This window comes from Copidosoma floridanum, unplaced genomic scaffold (genome assembly GCF_036245765.1).
Source record: "Copidosoma floridanum isolate Cflo_tuat_1 unplaced genomic scaffold, Cflo_Japanese_pri ptg000001l, whole genome shotgun sequence".
Taxonomy (NCBI): Eukaryota; Metazoa; Arthropoda; class Insecta; order Hymenoptera; family Encyrtidae; genus Copidosoma; species Copidosoma floridanum.
The window spans coordinates 7,089,196-7,111,403 of NW_028321878.1; the positions used below are offsets into that span (position 1 = coordinate 7,089,196).

General features: G+C 38.8%; 1 protein-coding gene across 3 annotated transcripts in view; it reads left to right on the top strand.

Annotated features, from left to right (window-relative positions):
• Positions 1-2,432: 2,432 nt before the first annotated feature.
• yki (Transcriptional coactivator yki) overlaps positions 2,433-22,208 on the top strand; it is a 32,188-nt gene continuing 12,412 nt past the window's right edge. For all 3 annotated transcript variants that reach the window (XM_014359000.2, XM_014359001.2, XM_014359002.2), the window contains exon 1: positions 2,433-4,573. In XM_014359000.2, coding sequence (XP_014214486.1) covers positions 3,975-4,573 — 599 coding nt within the window. In that variant the 5' untranslated portion in view covers positions 2,433-3,974. The remainder of the gene's footprint in view (positions 4,574-22,208) is intronic.

Here is a 22,208-nt window from a genome sequence, read left to right on the forward strand (position 1 = left end):
TAAAAAAAAAAAAAAAAAAATTGTAACTGCATTACTGCTTGCAATTAATAGTTCTAAAAACTATTTATGATCACTGATTGTACAACTTGAACTATCTCAACCCTTCATTTCATTGTAAATACTATCTGATACTTATTGTTGTCACCCGCACGCATTTTATCAGCATTTATCCACGATTTGCTCCTTCAAGGTTGAAACAAAAGACGCACACGTAGGTAAAAATTAATAAACTCAATTCACCTTTGCTTACTCATTACGACGTATTCGTACGCGTATACGAGGGGTCGTGATAACGCCCCTCTCCGTTTCTGCGGAACGAGGCTCCCCCGCTCTGACTCTCACGCGCGAAGCCCACCTCTATACATTACTTATTTCATACACGCTCTCGCAGACCTGGTGAACATTTGAACACTCCCACGCACACAGTATCGTGTATATATATATATATATATATATATATATATATATATATATGCATAAGTACATGTAAGAGAATATATACGAGCGAAAGAAAAGAAATAGTGGGAGAGAAGCAGAGGTAAACAAGTGCAAGTATAAGATTAAGCTTCGGTCAAATGTGTGGGTGTGTATATAACATGTGTACATGAACGATTCTACAAAAATGTCAATCAAAGGTGAGCTTTTATGATGGATTTTGTTTTGTTTTAAATATCACGTGATAAATTGTTGTTATCTCATCGATAAAGTCAACGTGACGTACACTCTTGTCAACGGCTGTTTGTATATTTAAAATTATTATTATTAATTTTTTTTAATTTTCAAGAATGATCTAATTTTTACGTATGCACCTCATTTTTATTACATTGAGTTCAAAATTTAGGCTGCAACATGCACGTAAAATTTAATTTTATTGACAGTGAAGTAAAAAATGTTAATAAGATCGAAAGCCAAGGGCTAAGGGTGCATTTGTTTCAAAGTCACCCCTTTGACGTCTGTTGATCGTGCATATAAGTATCACTTGTGTAGTGGTCTATTTGTATACTGACCCACATATGACCTTGTAATGAGTCATTTGAGTCTTCTGTATAGTGGTAATACACCCTTTCTTGACGTTCAGCTGAACGTGTGAGTTCCACCTGTGTACAATGAAGTAGCACTTTTGAGGGTGATACGGGTCCCACGTACAACAGTGATCCATACACCCCTCAAAAATTATAAGAGGTGTATGAGTGCTACTTGTACAATCATCAACATACCCTCCGATGCGTTTTCAAGGTGTATAAGCTCACCCTATACGTATATTTATAATTATTGACTCACTTGGTGACCCCTTACAACCCCCTCAAAGTATAAAGTTATGGATATTAGAGTTTTTAATTCTTTACAGTGATTCACACAACCCTTTAAAGTGTACGGTAAGAGTTTCTCCTGTATATAGGAACCCAGACATTTCCTTGGTGTGTATTTGTCCTGTATGGACCCCACCTGTGCCGGGAACGACTCACCCCCTCGATGTTTTCAGGAGCCGTATGAATCCTATTTTATCCAGTGATCCATATACATCCCCTCAAAAGAGTCCCACCTGTATGTAGTGATCTATCTGGTGTATGCATTTAAATTACTGAACTTTACGTCCACAGCATGCACTCCAAGGGGGTGTGTTCGACCGGTAGTCCATAATAGGGTCCAGGGTGGATGAAACGTTGGTTGGGTGGTGTGTTCCATTGTAATTATTTTTCCTAGCAAAATTTAACATAGTTACTAACAAAGTATCGATTCTCAAATAAATTCACGCAAAAAAAAAAAAAAACAAGCTTTTTCAGGGGGAGGGTGAAAACGCACCCTCAGGTAACTCAGGTTTTTTCGAAGATCTGGGTTTACATGCAACTGAAGACTTTTTCAGTGGAATCGATCACAATAGCTCACTTGACAACTCAAAGCTCAACTTTCACGACAGTCACAAAATCACTCATCGCACCAACTACTGCAAAGTCCCTTGGCTATTGTACGGTCGAATTTGCGAGGCCGGAGAGTCTTTGGAGTTTCGGAGTCGACGACTCCTCCCCCGATGCCTCTTCGACATCCTTGTTTTTCTCCGTTTATCTTCCTCCTGCTTCTTATTCTCCTCCACCGCTCTCTCTCTCTCTCTCCTTTCGTCTTACGAGAGCCTCTTTGGTTTTCCGTACATCCCCAGGTTCCCTGCCCCAACTATCCGACACTCACTCCAACCAACACAAGTATGAAAACGCTCGTATATATGTAGGCATTTACGAGAGAGAGAGAGAGAGAGAGGGGTCTGTGTTTTTCTCTCTCCCCCCCCCCGGTTTGCGGCGAGCGGGGGAGGGGACCCTCCTCCACCGCCGCTCCTTTGCACACTCGCGCCGCCACCGCCGCTGAATTCCCCGAAGCGCCTCGTATATTTTCCTCTCTCTGCCGCGCGAACGCGCCGTCCGCTCAGTCTGGGCCCTCACTCGCAGCCGTCCGCCGCGACGATCGTCGCAACGCGACAACCGAACCCGTTCTCGCTCCGCAAATCTTTCCCCTTGTCTTCTTCCTCCACCTCCTTTCTTTCTTTCTTTTTTGCTCCTCCCATCCTCGTTCTTTTATCGTTGATTTATCGATAGATCGCCGAGTCGCGGTTCTAAAGCGAAGAAAAAAAAAAAAAAAAAAAAAAAAATCGGACCGGCCGCAGTGCCGAGTGAGTGCGTCGAACGTCGTGCCGATCGACGGGAAAAATCGGCAACCGTATCCCACGATCTCCGCGATCGGCGACATAAAAAGAAGGAAAGAACCAGTGCAAAGGAGGCCCCCCTCTTCCCCCTTCCGATGTCACATATGAATCTCGATGATTCGCCAACGATAAGGATCCCAACGTAGCGATAATAAGCGTGAGAGTGGACGTCGTATACGAGGCCCACTTGGAGACGAGTACGTACTATAATTGAACGCGTATTGTATTGTGTGCGCACGTATGTAGGAACACAAGAGAGGCGAGACGGAGAGAAGGAGAGAGAGAGAGAGAGAGAGAAAGACAACGACGTCGGCGACGCGCCAAAGAGAGAAAGAGAATATACTGTTTTAATACACACTTGTATACATATACATATACACGTAGGAGGGAGCAAGCAAGTATAAGAAAGAAAGAAGACGGAGGCGCATTTCGCGGAAGAAGAGACGGAGAAGCAGCACGCAACAAGGCTGCAGAGAGAAGAAGAAGATCGGATCGGGGAGAAAGGACCGAAGGAGAGAGAAAGAGAGAGAGTACGTATATAAGACTCTCTGTGGAAGAACGGGTGCGCAAGCGAGGCATCGGGGAAGGAGCGGATGTGCCGCGCACGAATGAATGAAAGAAGGCTCGGGCGAGCGAGACCTGCGCGACGAGGGACGTCGGGAGGCTGCGGGCCCCTGCTCCTGTAGCTGTTGGCGCAAGGTGCCTGCGCTATCCTCTCTCTCTCTCTCTCTTCCCTTTCTTTCCCCGATTGTTTGGCCTCCTATATATACACACACTTGCTCGACCGTCTTGTAAAGAAGCGAGAGAGAGAGAGAGAGAGAGAGAGAGAAAAGCCCGCTGTCGTCAGGTGTATACACACGTAGGCCGCCACCGCTGAAAGACAAACGGAGCGAAGGAGGAGGCGCAGGTATATACACCTAGCTGCCGATCTCGTCTCCGCATATTGTGTATATTATACCTGCGCGACCCGAACGAGAGAAAAGAGAGAGACGGGGAAGGTGCGATTCGCGATAAACGCCAGCTATATACGCGAGCGCGTCACTGCCGAGAGATCGGTATAGTACCAGCGAGCCCTGCCGATCTCGTAGGAAAGCAGGAAGAGCCAACCGATCAGGAGGAAAGGAGGCTGTTGCAATTCTCTCTTTTTGGCTCTTTCGCGTTGTCGTACGCGCGCAAGTGGAAGGAACTCCGGTGCCAGCTGTCTGCTGTTGTTGGCGTGGACCGATCGAGACTGGAGATAGAAGCAAAAAAATAAATAAATAACAGTACCCTTTGACACAAAATGGCGCTTAACCAGGACGTCGGGGACACGGGTAGCGCGAACAAGCGCAACCTCGAGGTGCGCATCGACCAGAACTCAGAGTCGGATCTGCAGGCCCTGTTCGACAGTGTCCTCAAGCCGGACAAGAATCGGCCGCTCCAGGTGCCGTTGCGCATGCGCAACCTGCCCGATTCGTTCTTCAATCCACCCTCGACCGGCAGCAAGTCGCCCTCGATCTCGCACTCGCGCGAAAATTCAGCTGACTCGGCTTTCGGGGCCGGAGTCCTCGGTGGGGTCAACCCGGCGGCGGTGGCCTCGGGCATCGTGTCCAATGGCTCGGGGAGCAACGGCACCACCAGTCCCGGGGCTACCGGTCAGATTCAATCGGCCGGCTTGACGATCGCCCATCCCAGGGCGCACAGTAGTCCCGCCTCGTTGCAGCAGACCTACGCCTCGGCCCAACAGCAGAGCCAACACGCGCCCCAGCCCCACTCGGCCAGGCACGTGCACCACCAGAAGCAGCGCAGCTACGACGTCATCAGTACCGTTGACGATCTCGGGCCCCTGCCCCACGGTTGGGAACAGGCACGCACGCCCGAGGGACAGATCTACTACCTCAAGTGAGTGCACGAACATCATTACATTATTGCCGTCATGAATCAGGTGTACTCTGTGATACCGATTTTTTCGGCCTCATCGATAGATTTACCGATTTCTCCGACAATTACCTCGAGTAACGATCTTTCGTTCTTTTCCCCTACTTCGCGAGCTTAGTTTTGCGCTTACGATCGTTACTCAAGTAGACACCATCACGCGAGTCGTGCGAACAAAAATTGCCGAGTCTGACGATTTTTCCGTGTTTCTTCGTGACGTTGAGGGACGCGTGCTCGTTATAATAATGTATACACCTAATCGAAAGGCATAGGATCCAGTTGTCAGTGTATATACGAATAAGGTAAAAGTATACCGATATTGGAATGTCGAAAGTATACTCGGAATCAAGGCCTCGAGTTTTGCTATAAGTAGTTTATGGGCAGTACAGAATAAACCTTTGCAGCTTTATAACGGTAAGTTATATTAATTGCGATATTGTCGTGTGTATATATGCGTGTAGGCTAGCGTTGTATAGTGCAGCGTTTGAAGAAACCACGACTAATTAGGTGTATCGATTCTTCGAAGCGTAGTATCATTCGGTTGTCTGGCATCTGTAATCTATACACTTCAGCCTGTAAGTGAGAGAAAAGCGAAGATTTACACACACACACACACACACATGCGGGCGCAAATTCGAGACCGATAAGAAAGAAATCTATACGTTTTTTATTATCATTGTGAATGCAATCGTTATGCGACAGTTTTATTACTGTGCCTTTTTTTACTTACCCGTTTAATTGATTTTGAGATTGAAAACGATTTAACTCGGTTAATGATGATTTTTAATCTGAATTATCAACAACTCGACGTGTCCGTGGTGATGCAGAGTGAGTTGAAAAAAAATCGTGGGCGTGACCGCAATTAAATACCAAGAATAATTAATCGCGTCGAATTAAATATCGACAAATGTGCCATTTGGGCTGTTTGACGATACCACGTGTGGTGCACATACTATCTTTTTTTTCATAACAAACGATGTATTTAGTTTTTTAAATGTTTTCAAGGAACGATAATCGTTATTGGAATCGTTAACAAACTCGTAAATAAAAAAATAAAAAAATACAGCTGAAATTTTTTTTACGCTATCATACCGATAAGACGTGAGTTTTGATAATTTGTGACAAAAAAAAAAAAAAGTTATTGGAAATTTTGTCAGCGTAACGATAAATTTTCTTTTCAGTTTTTTACGTCTCGTAGAGGCTCTGGTAAATAATTTACGAAGGAAGTAATTCGACAATATGTTTTTCCGTCGAATCGATAATCACAACGATTGTCGCTGAAACATTAAATTCAGCAAATCTCATGCGTTACATTCGCTAAAAAATCACAACGTATTTGTATTGATGTTAATTAAAACCAACAACACTATCTTATTTCCTAACCCTTTTTTGTAAAACAACCAATAAAAGTTCAACGGTAAACGTTAGATGAATTTTCGTTACCACAATATAAATGCAAATCATCCACCTTATCGCTATAAAATTTTGCCCAATGCTAAAGCAATCCAGAAGCATATAGGTCCTACTTTACTGAATCAAATAAAAAATATAATTTTTTCAAAAGAAACCGAAGAAAGAGCCGAAGCCTAATCATTAAAAATTATTTTATGATTTCTCAGCCCATCGGACGTTACATTGACGCCGTTTCCCGTTACGTTTCGATGGGCGCTAGAAATTTTATTGATCGAAATATACCTACATTCCTGTACAGGTGTACACCCAACCCGATCACGTAATGTTACCTTCTGGATAAGAAGTAATATTCGGTAATTTAATATATATTTTTTTTTTTATTTCACGATAACTCGAGTGATTTTTAAAAACAAATCTTATCGCAAAGTATATACACTGCAACAACTAAAATTGTCAATGAATGAACGATTGATTGCATCAAAACTTCTCGAGCCTAGTTTTAATATTACTAAATTACCGTTACTCCTTGCGGGTGCCGTATTAATCCCCAAGACACTTTATTAGGGATATTAAAATTAGCCCGTGATATCACACAGCCGGAGTACCGTTCTTGGGCCTCTCGAGGTATAATTGCCGGCGTGGTAGTCGTCTAAAATTAAATACCCGTAAATTCGGGTGGCGCGAGCGCTCGCTTGTGTCGTCGTCACACAGAAAATTCACGCGCAAACTAACGTGTATCATATACCTACCATGGAGCAAAGAAAAAAATTATTTTTCGTCCATCATTTGTATACGGGTATATATAGTCTATGTGATTTCTTTTTTGTTTCATCTGTGCGTGTCTTTTATTCTGCGTCAATCACGCGCGTACTTTCACACCCAAAAATTTTCAAACTCTCAGTCAAATGTCAAACTTTGGCTGTTTAGAACTAAGTAAGTATTATTACCTTCACCGAGTCCGAGAATCGATAAATCGGTTAATAGCGTCCATTGGTGTCCACAGCTTCTGGTGACCCTCTCCTTTCTTCTTTCTCTCTCTCGGATTCTGTACCGTTGTGTTGTTACTCACTTTGTCGTTTCTCTCACTCGTGAGCTTGTGAGTGAGATTATCCACACTTATATATAACGCTTTGCTTTATACAAGGCGAAGGAGAGAGCCTCAAGTCGCGTCTACAATGGCGCAGCGTTTGGGAAGATCGGTTTGATTTCGGTGCCCTTTTTTTTAGATTTTATAGAAAAATGTCCCCGTTTACCATTGAGAATTTTAAGTTTAAAAGCAAACACGCGTCATCCGAACCGGAATCCTATTTCGGAACAATTAATTGTAAACCGCATAAATTCTTGGCCGGTAAATAGTTAATCTTATTATTTACAATAAAATCCTAATGGGAGGAACCCGATACTTTTTACTCGGTTGAAATATAGGTTCCTCGTACCAATCGAGACGTGTAAGACACGAGAGTTGCGGACGTATGCGAAACAGTTTCATACCACGTTACACATGTAGGTTTCCTCGCGTGTGGTGCGGCTCCTCTAAGGCTGCACCTCTTCCGAGTACATCGACTTTTCCACGCAAGCTTCTCTCTCTTCTTTTTTTTTTTCTTTTTTTTTTTTTTTTTTATCCATGTCAACATCCGGTACGCATATATATGTATATATATCGTATATAAATCGACGGGCGCAGTTGTTTATCAGTGTTTGTTTAGACTGACGTTTGCCTCCGATAGCATTAGGTTCTTCAAAATGCAGATAGCTCTACCACTCGTGTGGCCGTAAGAGAGCGAGGATGTAGATTCAGCCTAAAAGCCGATGGCTCGGGAGACGCTACACACTCGGTTACCTTGACAGACCACCTTCGAAGTTGTTGTTTAAAAACTCTTTCCTCTTCCTTTTTTTTCTTTTTCTTTTCTTCTCTTCTCTCTTGTTTAAAAAGCCCGTGTTTATCTGACGCTCTTGCCCCGTGGGGGTTGTACCATAGACGTCTGCGACAGGCTGATTGGATTAGAAATAATTTTTTTAGCTGCGCGAGGAAAGGGTTTTGGATGCGTATATAAATAATATGTGACATTTATTTTTAACGCGAGAGAAGCTGCGTGTGCGTGTCATTTCGGTAAATGAAATACGGCACACGTATATATATATATATATACATACAAAGTTAATTTACCTGTTGGTTTTAAACGACGCCGCTGGATTTACATAACAACTGTGAGGCGTATACAAGCAAAGGCAAAGTAAATGGAAACGTCCGAGGGAACCGAGCGAGTGTATTTTTTTTTTTTTTTTCCTTTTCATCGTAACTGTATTCCTTATATACTCTTGTGTTATGGTTACGAGTTTACCGTGACAACGTACAGGTACCACGTTCATGGATGCCTATTTGAAAGAAAAAAAAGTTCTTATCAGACCCATTTATATATGATTCAAATGAATTTCAACCAAAATTGACATTTTTCATCGATTAATTGGGGTTGTTCACGAGGGAAGGGGTTTTATGCTGCTCCCAATCCAGTTCAGTCGTGTGGAGGTGGAAGTGGTTTACGGCGGAAAATAAATGTAACGCAAATGTGCAATAAAAATTTATACAATATATTTACAGTGCTTAAATTATGAAAATGTGCTCAAGTGAAGGGAAGCGGAGAGAAGCTTTCTCTGCCGCCGCGGCGCGCTAACTAACTTACTATGCTCGCAGAGCAATATTTATAGAGACAAAAGTTAAAGTAGAAGCTTCTAGTACATTGATAAATAAAGGTACAAGAGTAAAGGTAAAACGGTCTCTTGGGCATTGCAAATGTACGCGATGATAAAGGCGTATGATCGGAAAATTACTTCAACTTTAATATAAGAATAACGAACGTGACGCAATTTAAATTTAGAAAAGGTTTGTCGGCAAATATTCAGGTACAAAACTGAACAGGGGTGTTGGTACTTTTTTCGTCAAAGTCCTATAGGATGTGATGGATTCAGATCCCGTTGGGCCGAGCCAAGGAATCATAAGGACGCGAGGAAGAAAAAGCATCACTCGATGGTTCAACAAGTGCACGGGTATCAGAAAAAAAAACTTGACTCGGACGCATCACCATCGCTTACACATTGTACACCCCACAATGGGGGTTGAAAAGGAGGAGGGTTCAACAGACTGACTCTCCTTCGACCATACAGAGAGCACCTCGAGTGCGCTTGCGCCCAACCCCCTTATAAAACCCCGCAAGGGTCGTGTATGTACTATATACATGATATACCTAAGTGTAATAATATACACGTACACTTGACAGGGCGAGTCTTGGATAAAATCCACCTGCAGCGGAGAGTCGGGCTGTATGAGCGTATAATGTATGTATATATGTTGGGTGTATTAACGATATGATGTGTGCGCGCCGCCGAGATTCCCACGTGTCACCTGTCGTGGGAATAAACTCCGGACGAACCTCACACACGTAGGTATACATAGGTATAATATCCACGCCGCGATACTCACCTATACACATGTACGTGTATACCTGTAGGCACGAAACTCGTCTCCAAGCTATAACCCCCCCTTCTTCCCTCTCTCTCTCTCTCTCTCTTCTGTCTCGGCACCCACTCGTGTTACCAACTACCTGTTGCTTCTCTCTCGTCCTTTATATGCCACTTTTCTCCTCCTGCTTTTCTTCGTTCTTCTACACTTATTCTTCCTTCGAAGGGGCCCAGGTATATGTATACATCGACGCATACGTGTGTACGTCCCCCATCGCTGCTACTTCCTCTTTTATGATTTTTCTTTTTTACCTTTTTATACATCAAGTCGCGAGAAAGTATCGAGTTTGGCGATAGTCCATATTTTTTTTGTGCTTTTTTTTAGCATCGATTTGGAAGGGTTGCGTATTTGCACTGGTCTTAGACTCTATGGGTTTTCTTGAATTTTTTTTTTTTTTTTTTTTTTTTTATTCACGAATAAACTTACTTTTGTACGTATTAAAAATTTACTTGCATTTATAATTATGAGGTTCTGCTCAAGGAATTTTTCGTCAAGTCACTTTATTTAGATGAAAACAACGACATTCTTACTAAAAGTTGTTGATACCGTCTAGCACATAATTGTCATACACGTATAGTTAAATTTGTGTAAAACGTTTGTGTTTTTGTTATTAAGATATTGAGCTTCAAATTCACATAATTACGTATCCTACGATGCTTAACAAAACTAATGTCAAACTGAAATTTTCAATACACCTACATATAATTTGCTTATTTTTTTTGTATCTTTGAGTTAAAAGAATGGCACAAAAAGAAAAGAGGTATAAAATAGAACAATGGGGTTTGATAAGGAAAATAGTACGGAACATCCAAATAAATATAAAAAATGTAAAATGTAACAAGGTCGAGTGAGCTCATTTTTTCGTCAATAGTTTTGTATGAATGATGAGTAAAATCCAAGGTAATATCGAATCCATGGCTACAATCACCTTCTCGATGATAATGAATCATATTTAATTAATTGATAAAAACTAAACAAGAGATTATACAAAAATTATTCAAGGAACTAACCAAATACATTGCAATACTTCACCACTGGAATTAAAATACTATACTACTTATAACTATGAACCTGAGGCTTTCAATATTGTTCTTTGACTCAACGTAATTAGCAGAGTAATCACCTGAAATTTTGAGGGTCATACTGTACATAGCCTATAAACTACTAACGGATAACCCTCGACTATCAGAAGTTCAAGAAATTATTACTACGATACTTTGTAATCGTCAACCATTGGTTGGAGCAAAAAAAACTGCTTTTGGGAATAATTTTTCCTTTTGGATGGATGATTTTATTAAATAACAAAAAAAAAAAAAAAAAAAAAGAAATAAAAAACAATGGCAACATATCCTTTTGTCGTCTTAATAATGGCATTATCGGTGTACACGAAACATCTGTAGACAAGACGGTAAGTGCGTATCCTTACAGTTCACTCGAAGCCTATACATGTATGTATATGCATTAAAAAGGCTAAAAACATAAATCACGTATCGAGACATGATCAATATACGAGTATACCAATGCGGCTTGCACTACGCTTGTGCACAACGTCCAATACAAATGTACCTATCTGGTAGAGGCTATTATACCGGTGTTTCGAAATACGCACTTCTTCGACTCCGCAGCTTCATTGTCTCAGATTTTTGTCCGCGAGTAATCGCGATACGCACCCGAGAGGGAAAGCGAAAAAGGTCGAAAGTTACATAGAGAAGAAAGGGAAATCTAACGGTCGAGGGGATCTATCGGCATAACATATAGTTCAGTACGAAGCGATGATAAATAGTTTCAGTGTCGCAAGGTAATCTACCCGATCGTGGCAGCCGCCAAGATTTTCGTATCGTGCAAATACACTCTACACCGTATGGCCAAACAATCTTAGTGCTGACATTGGGATTTGTCAATCAAATGTTCCATCATTGGTACGATCGGTAAACATATGAACTAAAGATCCAATCAACCAGATCAATCGAAAAATCATCGCGATTGTAAATCAACTATTGTAGTGGTGGAACATTATTTTAAATACAAGTGTATACTTGGCTGCTCTCTCCCCCAAGCGTGTACATATGACATCCGATTTCCCCGTGCATGGCTTAACGATCATACACAGTCATCTGATAAAAAGCTACTTACGCACGATCGACGACATGTCACTTCTTCGGTCACGCGTGTAACGCCATCACCGCAGTGTTTCTCTCTTGTTTCTCCGTTGAAGGCAAGTATAGGTACGAGACAACACGCCCGGATGAACAATCGAGCTCGTTTATTAAAATATACTTATGCACTTACGTGGCCCGCGTACGGGTACGGAACACATGGCATGCATAACTTGCCCAAAGCTGAATCCTTGTGTTATTCCACTTTTGTTCGTTGCAGTCGTGTAAAGGTAAAAGAGAGGGAAAGGGAGAAAACATATAGGAGTACATGTAGAGGGACTCTCTGGTAATGCATAATAAGCCATAGGGTGTATACGACTTTGCGGAGCGCGACGATTGGATTACATAACTTTGAGAGTGTGTGTGTGTGTGTGTATCGGTTTGGCTTTTAATGACTTTGACGGTGCGTGGTTTTCTATGTACGTACTATCTCCCAAGTTGTGCATATAATGGTGATTGAGGAAAAAAAAGGGCTACCCGTGGAATGCTGTTTGTTTATTACGTGCTCGTGTGGGTATACGCGCGAGTGACGCGGACTTGTACCTTATATTTATATGGTGTTGCGTTACGTGTATAACAAGGTATACGCGTATAGTATAGGGTTTTTTGGGTGCATGGGTTTCGTAAGGTGTCGAAAAAGGGTATGAAAATCTGCACTCGTTGATCTTCGTGGATTTTGAGATTACTCGAGTTCTCGAGTTTGCGAGTCGGATCGGTATTTCTTCATTCGAGTGTCAATTTTTAACGCAACCACTTATTTTCGATCGCGTTCTCCATTTTGGGAAAATATTACTTTCTATTTTTCCCCAATTTTCCAAGAGATGAAGTTGGAGAGGAAAAACTGTACATTTTTCACTCCCAAGAAACAATTTTAATAGATATTATTCGCGTGCTTTTTGGTGTTTTACAATTACCGATTACAGAATATTTGGCATAGCTTTCGCTGAATTACTGTGTCATCCGTCCATACCGATTGGATGTCTATACATATAGCGACACGAATTTAAGGTTCAGCAAAAATAAATTCCTATTTTGATTTACGCGACTATTTCGGTAAGTGTAGGATTGTAAGCCCGTAAATTTTATAATTTAATCAAGCCACATCCAGTATTTCAATGATGCTAAAGCATCTTTTTAAATGTTGACGCACTGACGTCTAATTGGTCATTTTGGTTACATGATATTTAGATACACGAGTAAAATGTTGCTTTGAAGAAAATAAAGGATATTACAAACGCTTGAGACGTGATTAGTAAATTAATTAATCGATGCTGATAGTGATATGTAATTATTGGACATTAAAAACATTAAACTTTCATACAAAAAAAAAAAAAAAAAATTCAGTTTGTAGTGAAAATGTTCAAACCGTAGTTAAAAAATAAAAAAAATTTTCTTTTTTTTCATAATACATGTTAATTGTTAACCGATATTAATTAAAATTTTTTTCCCTCACAAATATTGCCTATTGTCTAAGCCTGAAATGTAAGACTCCTTCGAGAGTAATCGGTGCATAAAAACTTGATAATCCTTTAATATTCGTGACCGGACCACGTTATCCCAAAAGAGGTTTGATTGTGATCGGTACAACGTAGAACCTACTGGCTACAGCTCGAGAGAACCCAAACACTCGAATTTTCCCGCAGTCGAATTTCTATCGTCATTCTTTTCTCGCGCCCCCTTTTCTTCCACGCTTTTCCTCTTTCATAGATGGGGGCTCGTTTCACAGACAATCATGGCCCCGGAGAAGAAAGAAGTAGAAAAAAAAAAAAAAAAAAAAAAAACACCGATCGCCTTTGTTACAAGCCTTATTACATTTGAACCCACAGAGCTTAGGCCACATCAGTCGGTTGAACGTCTTGTGATGTGATATTTTTCTCTCACGATGCTCTAGCTCGACAATTGGCTCGTCTGACTCACTTCTTTTCGTCTCGACTCTTTTATTCGTTCTCTCCATGGTTTGACATTTTCTCACTACTAGCCTATTTCGGGCTTTGAAAAGCGTGTATTGCTGTTTTGTGTTTTAAAGGAGATGCGCTTTCATTTCAGAGCGATTGGTGATTAGCGTTGTTAGGTTTAGATGAACATTTTATAAGTTTACGATTACTTTTATTTTTCTTATTGGTATTATGGGCTGGCAAGTGTTTATGTGAAAAAAATAATCTGTTCTAATTTTTTTTGTAGTAAGTAGTTTTTACTAATTGTTAATATTTTCTTTTAATTTATAACATTTTCACAAATGACTTTCACATGAAGCCAATGTTTTGTCAACATTTTTTCTTTTTAATAAATTACTTTTTTTCTGCTATGAATTAATTGATTTCTCGAACGCTTGATTATTATTATTACTCCTTGACAGAATATGACAATCAAAACATAATTAAGCTATTCTATATATATTTTCTAAGATTAAAAAAAACACAAATGTGTCCTTATTTTTCTTAATTTTATGTTTCACCATTAAAGTTAACAGTGATGTATTTTTAAAGACAAAAACAATTATTTGTAATCCATGAGATTCAAACAGTAAAGTCACATGTTCCGTGAGAGATGTAGAACCTCCTCAACCAAAGAAGTTAGTAAATATCCCCTTGGGATATTGTACCTGTATTAGGTAGATAGGCATTGGGTAGCTAGAGAAAAATTCTCGACATCGAGCTGCAGGAAAGAAAGAAATGGGGAGGACAAGTTCCAGGGAAATCCGGTCTAATGCGATCTTCTTTACGGAGAAACAAGCGGCACTTCTTTTCGCTCTTATTTTTTTAGTGTTGTTCTAAAGTAGGAAAGAGAAATTTTTTTTTTTCCTTCTCTTTTTCTCACACACGTGGGCCAGTCTTTTGTTCCCCCATTCAGTTTTTTTCCTCGTCTTCGTGCCAGTCCGAGTCCAATGTGATACACTTCGGTGTGGGTCTCAAGGTCTTTAGGGCCATAATTTTCCGTCAAAGCGTTTTGTCGAACTTTATAACAGCTCTACGCTTTCTAAAATGATATTGGGTTACCGTTGTGAGCTATACCAGCTTGTTCTCCTTAAGAGTAAGGGTCTCAACTCAAAAGTATATTACATTAAATTCATCATCTTTCTCTCTCTCTCTCTCTTTGTCTTCCATCACCAAAAATAATGAGTTAGTCGAAAGAGAACTCGAATGTGCAAACAGATCGTTATCGAATTTTAATGAATATACCGAATTGACAATGTGTATTGAAGAAACAGTCGTTTAAATATTAATTTATTTTTTTGTACTTGTTGATGAACTAACTGTGAAAAATATTATATTTTTAGTTAGAGTTTCAGATAGATAATATCTGATTTACCTAATTTTAAGGTACTAAAAAATTATTTTTCGCAATAGTGTGCGGAAAATGGGTGTTTTCCGCACTGGTATTAGTGTGGAAAATCGATTTTCCCACATAGTGTGCGACAAAGGTGTGCGGCAAAGGTTTTTCCGCACAGTGTGCGGAAAAGGTGTAAGGCAAAGGTTTTTGTCGCACAGTGTGTGGAAAAAGTGTGCGGCAAAGGTTTTTGCCGCACAGTGTGCGGAAAAGGTGTGTGGAAAAGGTTTTCCCACACACCGGAAAAAATTTTGCTACACACTGGAAATCAAAATTCAAACCTATTTTGTACCTATTTTCCTCACACATTGCGAAAAAACTTGTACGCAACTCGTGCGGGACGATTTCCCGCACTCGTGTGATAGACTCGCACTCGTGGCCGGTGACGGTAACTCGTACCTTGCGATCACACTCGTGCTACGCACTCGTGTGCTCAACTGGTACTCGTTCCCGTCAACTCCGGCACTCGTGTGAGTCAATCACTACTCGTGCGGGAAATCGTCTTTTCCGCACTTGTTACGTAAATAACTATTTAACAATTAATGGTATTTTTCTATAAATTAGTTTTCTGAAATAAAACTTAACTCTGATTTTTTTAGAAAATCAACCGATACAAATAATATTTTTCTTAATACGAGAAAAATTGATTAGCATACTAATTTATTTAGTTAAAAAATGTTGGAACAAAAAAACTTTAATAACGAACTCTATTTGTCTCTCTTGACATAGTAACTTATTTGAACTTAAAATGGTGCTAGCACCTTTCGAGACATAAAAATCATTATCGTATCTTTTTGAAACTCAAAATCTACATCGCTCATTTTTTTTACCGACGTGTTAAGCTTGTCATTGAGATAAGGTACGTTTTTCTTGGATAAAACCTCATTACTTTTTTTAAACAGAAAAAGTTAGATAATTTCCTCGTATTGATATTTCACAAGTACTTGTATTTTTTTTTTTTATAATACTATGATGGTAAATTTTGAGACTATTTTCGAAAAGAAATAAACGAAAACATAAATATTTTAGTTTGAATTTCACAGTTCCTTCAACATTTACTTAATTCTCATACAGTTGAAATTTTTTTGTCATGTCTTAAAAATTAGTTATATTTTATTTTGTAATTAATTTATTCTAGTTTACGGACCAGCTTTCAGGACGAATACACATAGAGCAATACAATAATACATAGAGCAATAATACGTAATCGACGAAAACAGATGACTACAATCGTTTTTTTTATTTCTTTTTCATTATCTATATAAGGCACGTATTAACCGTACTGCCACGCAGCAGGTAACACGCTTCTCAAGAGATAATGATTCGTATCCTTTAGCTATAGAGTATGAACGTTAAACAATGACAGTGGCAGAGGTGATAAGGCAATGGCTGTGGTGACAAGGTGGTAGGGATGTATGGTCTAGTTCATAATTGCCCCAAAAGATGAGTTATAGTTTATTTTAGTATAAATCTGTTTTGGTAGATATTTATTATAATAAATGTTTGCTTCGTATCGCAAAATACATTTTTTATAATTATTAAAATTGTTAAAATATACATTACGAGAGCAAGTAAATGTTATCTAAAGCCTACAATAAAATTACCTACTTAGTTATCACCTTATCAATCTCTTTTTCAAGAGAATACTACTGGATAATAAGTACTGTGTTTCACTGTACACCAAACATTCGCAATAAATCCCCACTGTTATCATATAAATTGCCCCTAAACTTTAATCCACACCACCTGTTTTGATCTTTTTTATCCATCTCATCGAGTGTTGAAGATAATCATTTCACGCTCTTCTCTGTATACGTATTACTCTTTGTCTTATTCTTCTGCCTAATTTGTATTTTTACTTCATTACAACTTTGCAGTAAAGAAAAAAATTGAATGTTAAAACAATTCTTTCGACTATTATTTTTATTTAATCGTTGTTGCGATTCTATTTTTTTTTTTTTTTTTCTTATTAAGTAAATACATTCAATTGCCTAGTCTTATTGGCACGTTGAGTGAACTTTAGTGATCACGTTTGAATACAGTAAGTACGTAGGATTCAGTTGTTTTTTTCAAGGCAACTGATAACAACAGTCAAACACATGATGTAGCAACACATTGTCGTGATATCTACCTACGCGGCTTACATCGATTAATTAATAGAGCACACGGATGTGCGTTGCCAGTCGAAAACAGCAAGACAGGAGGAAAAAAAAAAAAAAAATCAAACACTCATTGTAACGATTGAAATCAGACATGATATAACAGCGCCGAGGTCGAACGCGTAGCACACGTAACATTCGCAGCGAACGTGCGCTCTTCTACACTCAAAGTGCCGCTCCATACTTTTTTTTTGTTTTTTTTTTTTTTAATTTCAAGAAAATTATATTTTCCTGGATAACGTACTTTTGCGTATCAAGGTGTACCTTACACACAGCCCCAGTTCGTCTTTCGTTACAGGAAAATTTTTTTTCTCTTCGTTTAGTCGCATCAGGTGTCTATTTTGTTTGTTTTTCACACGTATGGGCTCTTGATGTGTGTACGTTTGAAAAACGACTTGTCACATTAATAAAAGATAGTTGAGAGGAAAAATGTAATGCGAATGTTTTTTTTTTCCTTCATTATATTATTTATTGCAGTGTAAAATCAAGTATTTGAATGTGTACAGATTCATTACAGTACATAAGATGCTAAAGTTGAAGTGTAGTATAATTGAGTTCCAAATCCAAAACACGCGATATGAGCTCGTTTAATTATTTTTTAATGGATACGTATGTAAGTGCTCGTGAGTCCGCACATAATTCAAAAATAATTGCAACAAGTGCATTCCAATGCGTACTAGCATCTACATCGTTTGATTAATTATTTTTAAAAACTGCGCAAATTTTACTCGCAGTATGCTTGAATTTTTAATGCAAAGGAACAGCGCGAAAAGATGCTTTCTGTAACAACCTGCAGTGTATAATTATTAGTAAGTACAAAAATAGTTGATAAAAAAAAAAAAAAAAAAAAACTGCTCTAACAAAAGAATTAAGTTAACGTTGTGTGGCTGCAAAATCATTCCCAACCGAATTGAACAAACTAATAAAAGTAGTTGGTTATCCACTAAACTATTTTTCCAAGCCAGGTAAATTTATTTCCCAGGCACAAGAAAATTTGTTTGAAAAACGCAAGTTTCGATTGTAAAACCAACATTGGCGCTCGTGAAAATTTTATAACTATACTCGAGAGACTTTAAAAAACCATTATTTTGTCCGTTATGTATGTGTAAAATGGCACGCGCGAGCCGCACGTACCTTTGCTCGTTGACTTTAAAATCGAAGCTCCCACCGATACTTCGCGAGAGAGGGATAGCTCGCGCGTATGTACAATATTATAATGCGCATACAAACAGACAGACAACAGACGGATAAACGAAGAGACCGGAAGAGGAACGAGAAAATGGAAGTAGGAAAGGAAGGAAGTTGGGGCCGTGATGCGTGTTAGCTGCTGCTCGGCGAAGCGCTGCCTCGTTGCCCACGTGATTATACTGATTAACATTGGCGCACATATATTATGTGTGCCCCGCGCGAGCGAGAGACGGAACTCGCGGAACTACACGGAGAAAGAAAGAACGGCCTCGTAACCATATATATATATACATATACACGCGTTCTGGTGATTATGTGCGCGTACATGTTATACGTATATATACTCGATGACGCAAAAAGTTTCCGTAAGATCGCCCCTTTTTACTTTCCACCTATATATATTTATATATAACTATCTGTGCCGATACCTACCTATCAATCATCGGATATTACGTTGCGCGGTTCGTTGTATAGCTGTTGGATGAAAGGAAACAAAAAAATCGCAACGAGACGCGTCGATTCATCTCCCTTTCTCCCTCTCTCGCATCATTGTATCGCAGCTTTATTCTATAAATTAGGTGTATTTGTTTAAGGTCACGCGTTCGCAATCATGTGTTTCCTGATTTCTGACGCACTTCTTCTCCGGTGCGTGACTTATTTCTCAAATTCTCTTGACGATGACGCTCATGAGGATTTCGTATGAATAAAATAACGGTGCACGAGCGCGCGTGAGGTTCGGCTTGAGTTCGAGCTGATGTCGAATTGAAAAAAACAACAGTACTGTGAAAAAAAAAAGAAAGTCAAATTGATTGTTTCATTTGAGGCATTGTTACTGAAAATTTAACAAATATTTATCACCTCGCAAATGTGGCCTTTTTTTCATATGTCAATATATGACTCGTACTTTTGAATAAACTATGCAGGTATGCATTGAATTAGTTAGCAGAAAGATCAATTGGTTATCCATTAATCAAGACTTGTGACATTCACGACATGTGTTATTATCACTTTGTTTTTTGTAGATTTGTGTAGGTAGAAAAATAAACTATGAGCAATGTTTTTTGTTATAAATTGCATGTGTGTATACATACATTAAAACAGTTTAAATTTTATGTAGAAAGTAATTAGTCACCCCATCGTAAACTTGCTTCATCCTATTTTAATAAACCATTTTGTAAGTACTGGTTCTTTTGATTCGGTATGAAAAAAGTAGATAATATAAATAGATTATCTTTAAAGAGTTTCAAATATCAATGTCCCTTTAAAAATTAACGAATATATTAACTGAGGTGCAAATTCCATGACATATAATAAAGCTGTTGTGAAGATTCCTTATTTTCTAGTTATTTTTTTGTTTTTAATTATTGTTACATAATTTTATTCAATTATATACATACGTACTTATATCAGAAATGAGTGTAACTAATGAAGAGTTTACTGTATAAATTAAACTATGATAAAAGATTTATATATTTTTATAAAAAAAGAAATTAAAACTGTTAAAACCGTATAATTAACGCGCAATATGGCAATACATGTTTTTTATACGCTTAATTGCTGTATTTTTCCACAAATGAAAAAATATTGCAAATGGAGAAGCGTAAACATTGAAACTCGAATGTATTTTTCACAAAATTATTGTCACACTAGAGGATAATTTTGAAATACAATTCATTACGTCAAACACGCTTATTTGTAATAATAAGATAGCTGGTAGCAGTCCATAATTTAATTTAATTGTATACTACGTTCTTTGAATATATTACTTTAGTAGTTGCATTAATTGTCAAATAAATTAAACAAACTACACTCAAACGGGGTGTTTGATTACTATTGCGTAACTCTTTATGCATCGGACCCTCTTAGTCATCGTAACATTTTAATTTCTGTTGTTTCATTTTGCTGAGAAAATTCGTACCAGCGCAGTCCCCACAGACTAACGCAACGCGTACGATCCTATCTCCGGCGTATCAACGTTCATAAATCGCTCGAACGTTATCACGTGGAAAGCTATCTGCAATAAAACGCGCGAAAAATCGAAAATTTATTTGCGTATTATTATTGCGATCGGGTCGAAATAAAAATGTGTCCTTCTAACAATCACTTATCGTTGATTTACGGTGACTTGTATCCCGGGAAATTTCAAATTTGCACGCGTGATTTACGACATTTCTCAAAGAGCCCGACAGCTCGTTGTTCTTTGAATGACAGCTGCCTTAATTTACGATATCGGCATTATCATCGTTGTACATACTAATAGTACGAATCTTTGTATAGCTTTTTCTTTGCTTCGTATTGTCTTGTGCAGGTTTCGTCTGTACAATTTTTTTTTGCCTCGTACGTAATTTATTGCTCGAACAATTTTCAACCAAAGCTTACTCCTGGTACTTCATTCTGTACTTGTAAAACGTACGTTGATACAATGCATACAACTTTTATGTTCATGTTTTCTCCCGAGATATTATACTTTCAAAATTTGTCAAAAAGTGTTTCGCGATACCTTCCCTCCAAGTTTGTACTATGCATTGGGTAAATTATTTTCCATAAAATTAAACCCATCCCGAGGATGAATCTAAGAAACATAATCTTTAATTACTTCGAGACCACGTAAGAGGAGCTGATTTTTTACAGATTTTTTCGTACACGCTAAGCTTGTATCCAGTCATAGACCGATGATGTGGAAAACCCAAAAATGTGAATAAAAATAACCCGCAAAACCAATAAATTTGCGCGTAGTTTTTGATTAGCTTGTATATTATATATACGTATACACATTTTTTTTTCTCGAACTGGTCCTCCAGTTCGTCGTCAATTATACCGATTGCTCATGCAGAGGATGCTTTTAAACTTCCTGACTTTCAAGAACAATTCCTATATGGCACTATACTCTGCCACATTTTTTTTAAACATGCAATCGCTGACACTCGCATTAATTTTAATTCACGTCAAACCAAGACAGCATCATCGTCGTCAAGACATACCTATCAGCATGCAACCTCGAACGGATCTACAAAATCACCCACGATATATACGTACCTATCTCCGATCTGACTCTGTTCGAACTATGTACGCAATACTCGTATCCGTGACTTCATAACTTATTACACATAATAACCGCACACGCACCCAACAGCTGGCATCGAGCTATACACCTATCACGTTTATATTTATTTTCGCTTGTTCTATCGGACGCACGGATTCGTAAGCGTATCACATATTGGTATACACGAGCATATATATTTATATCTCGATTATATATACGTATAGGTATAAAAGTATATACAGGTGAAAGTTGCAGCCAGAGCGCATTGGGCGAGTGACTCGTGATACGTGCACATAGAGGCCATCATACGTTTAGTTTAGTAGAAGTTTTTCCTCTCTCACGTTGCTCGCAATGGTCCAGGGTCGCTCGGGCGCTCGCGCCTTTGAGAGTGCTAGGGTATACACCTTTACAAACTTATAATAGTGTAAGTATTTGCATATATATAATGTGCGGCGTGTCAACGCCTTCTTACAGTACTTACACGCGCAAATGTGTCCCGTACATGTGTATTTAATTGTTGGAGATACAAGCGCAATAAAAATAAAATTTGGTACGATATTTTTTAATGTCACATCCTTCAGACTCCGCAATTTGCAATGCCTTCACCTTGACTAACTTGCTTCTACTAAATGACTCTTTTTTTTTCACTTTAAAAAAATATTTGCAAACAAGATTAGTGGCATAATAAATCCCAAAATCTCATATACAAAAGATGCTTCTTTTCCTTTGAATGGCCATTACTGTCCATTTTTCTACCACATCGTACTTCATTTTGCACCAAAGTGACTAATTTGAAGAG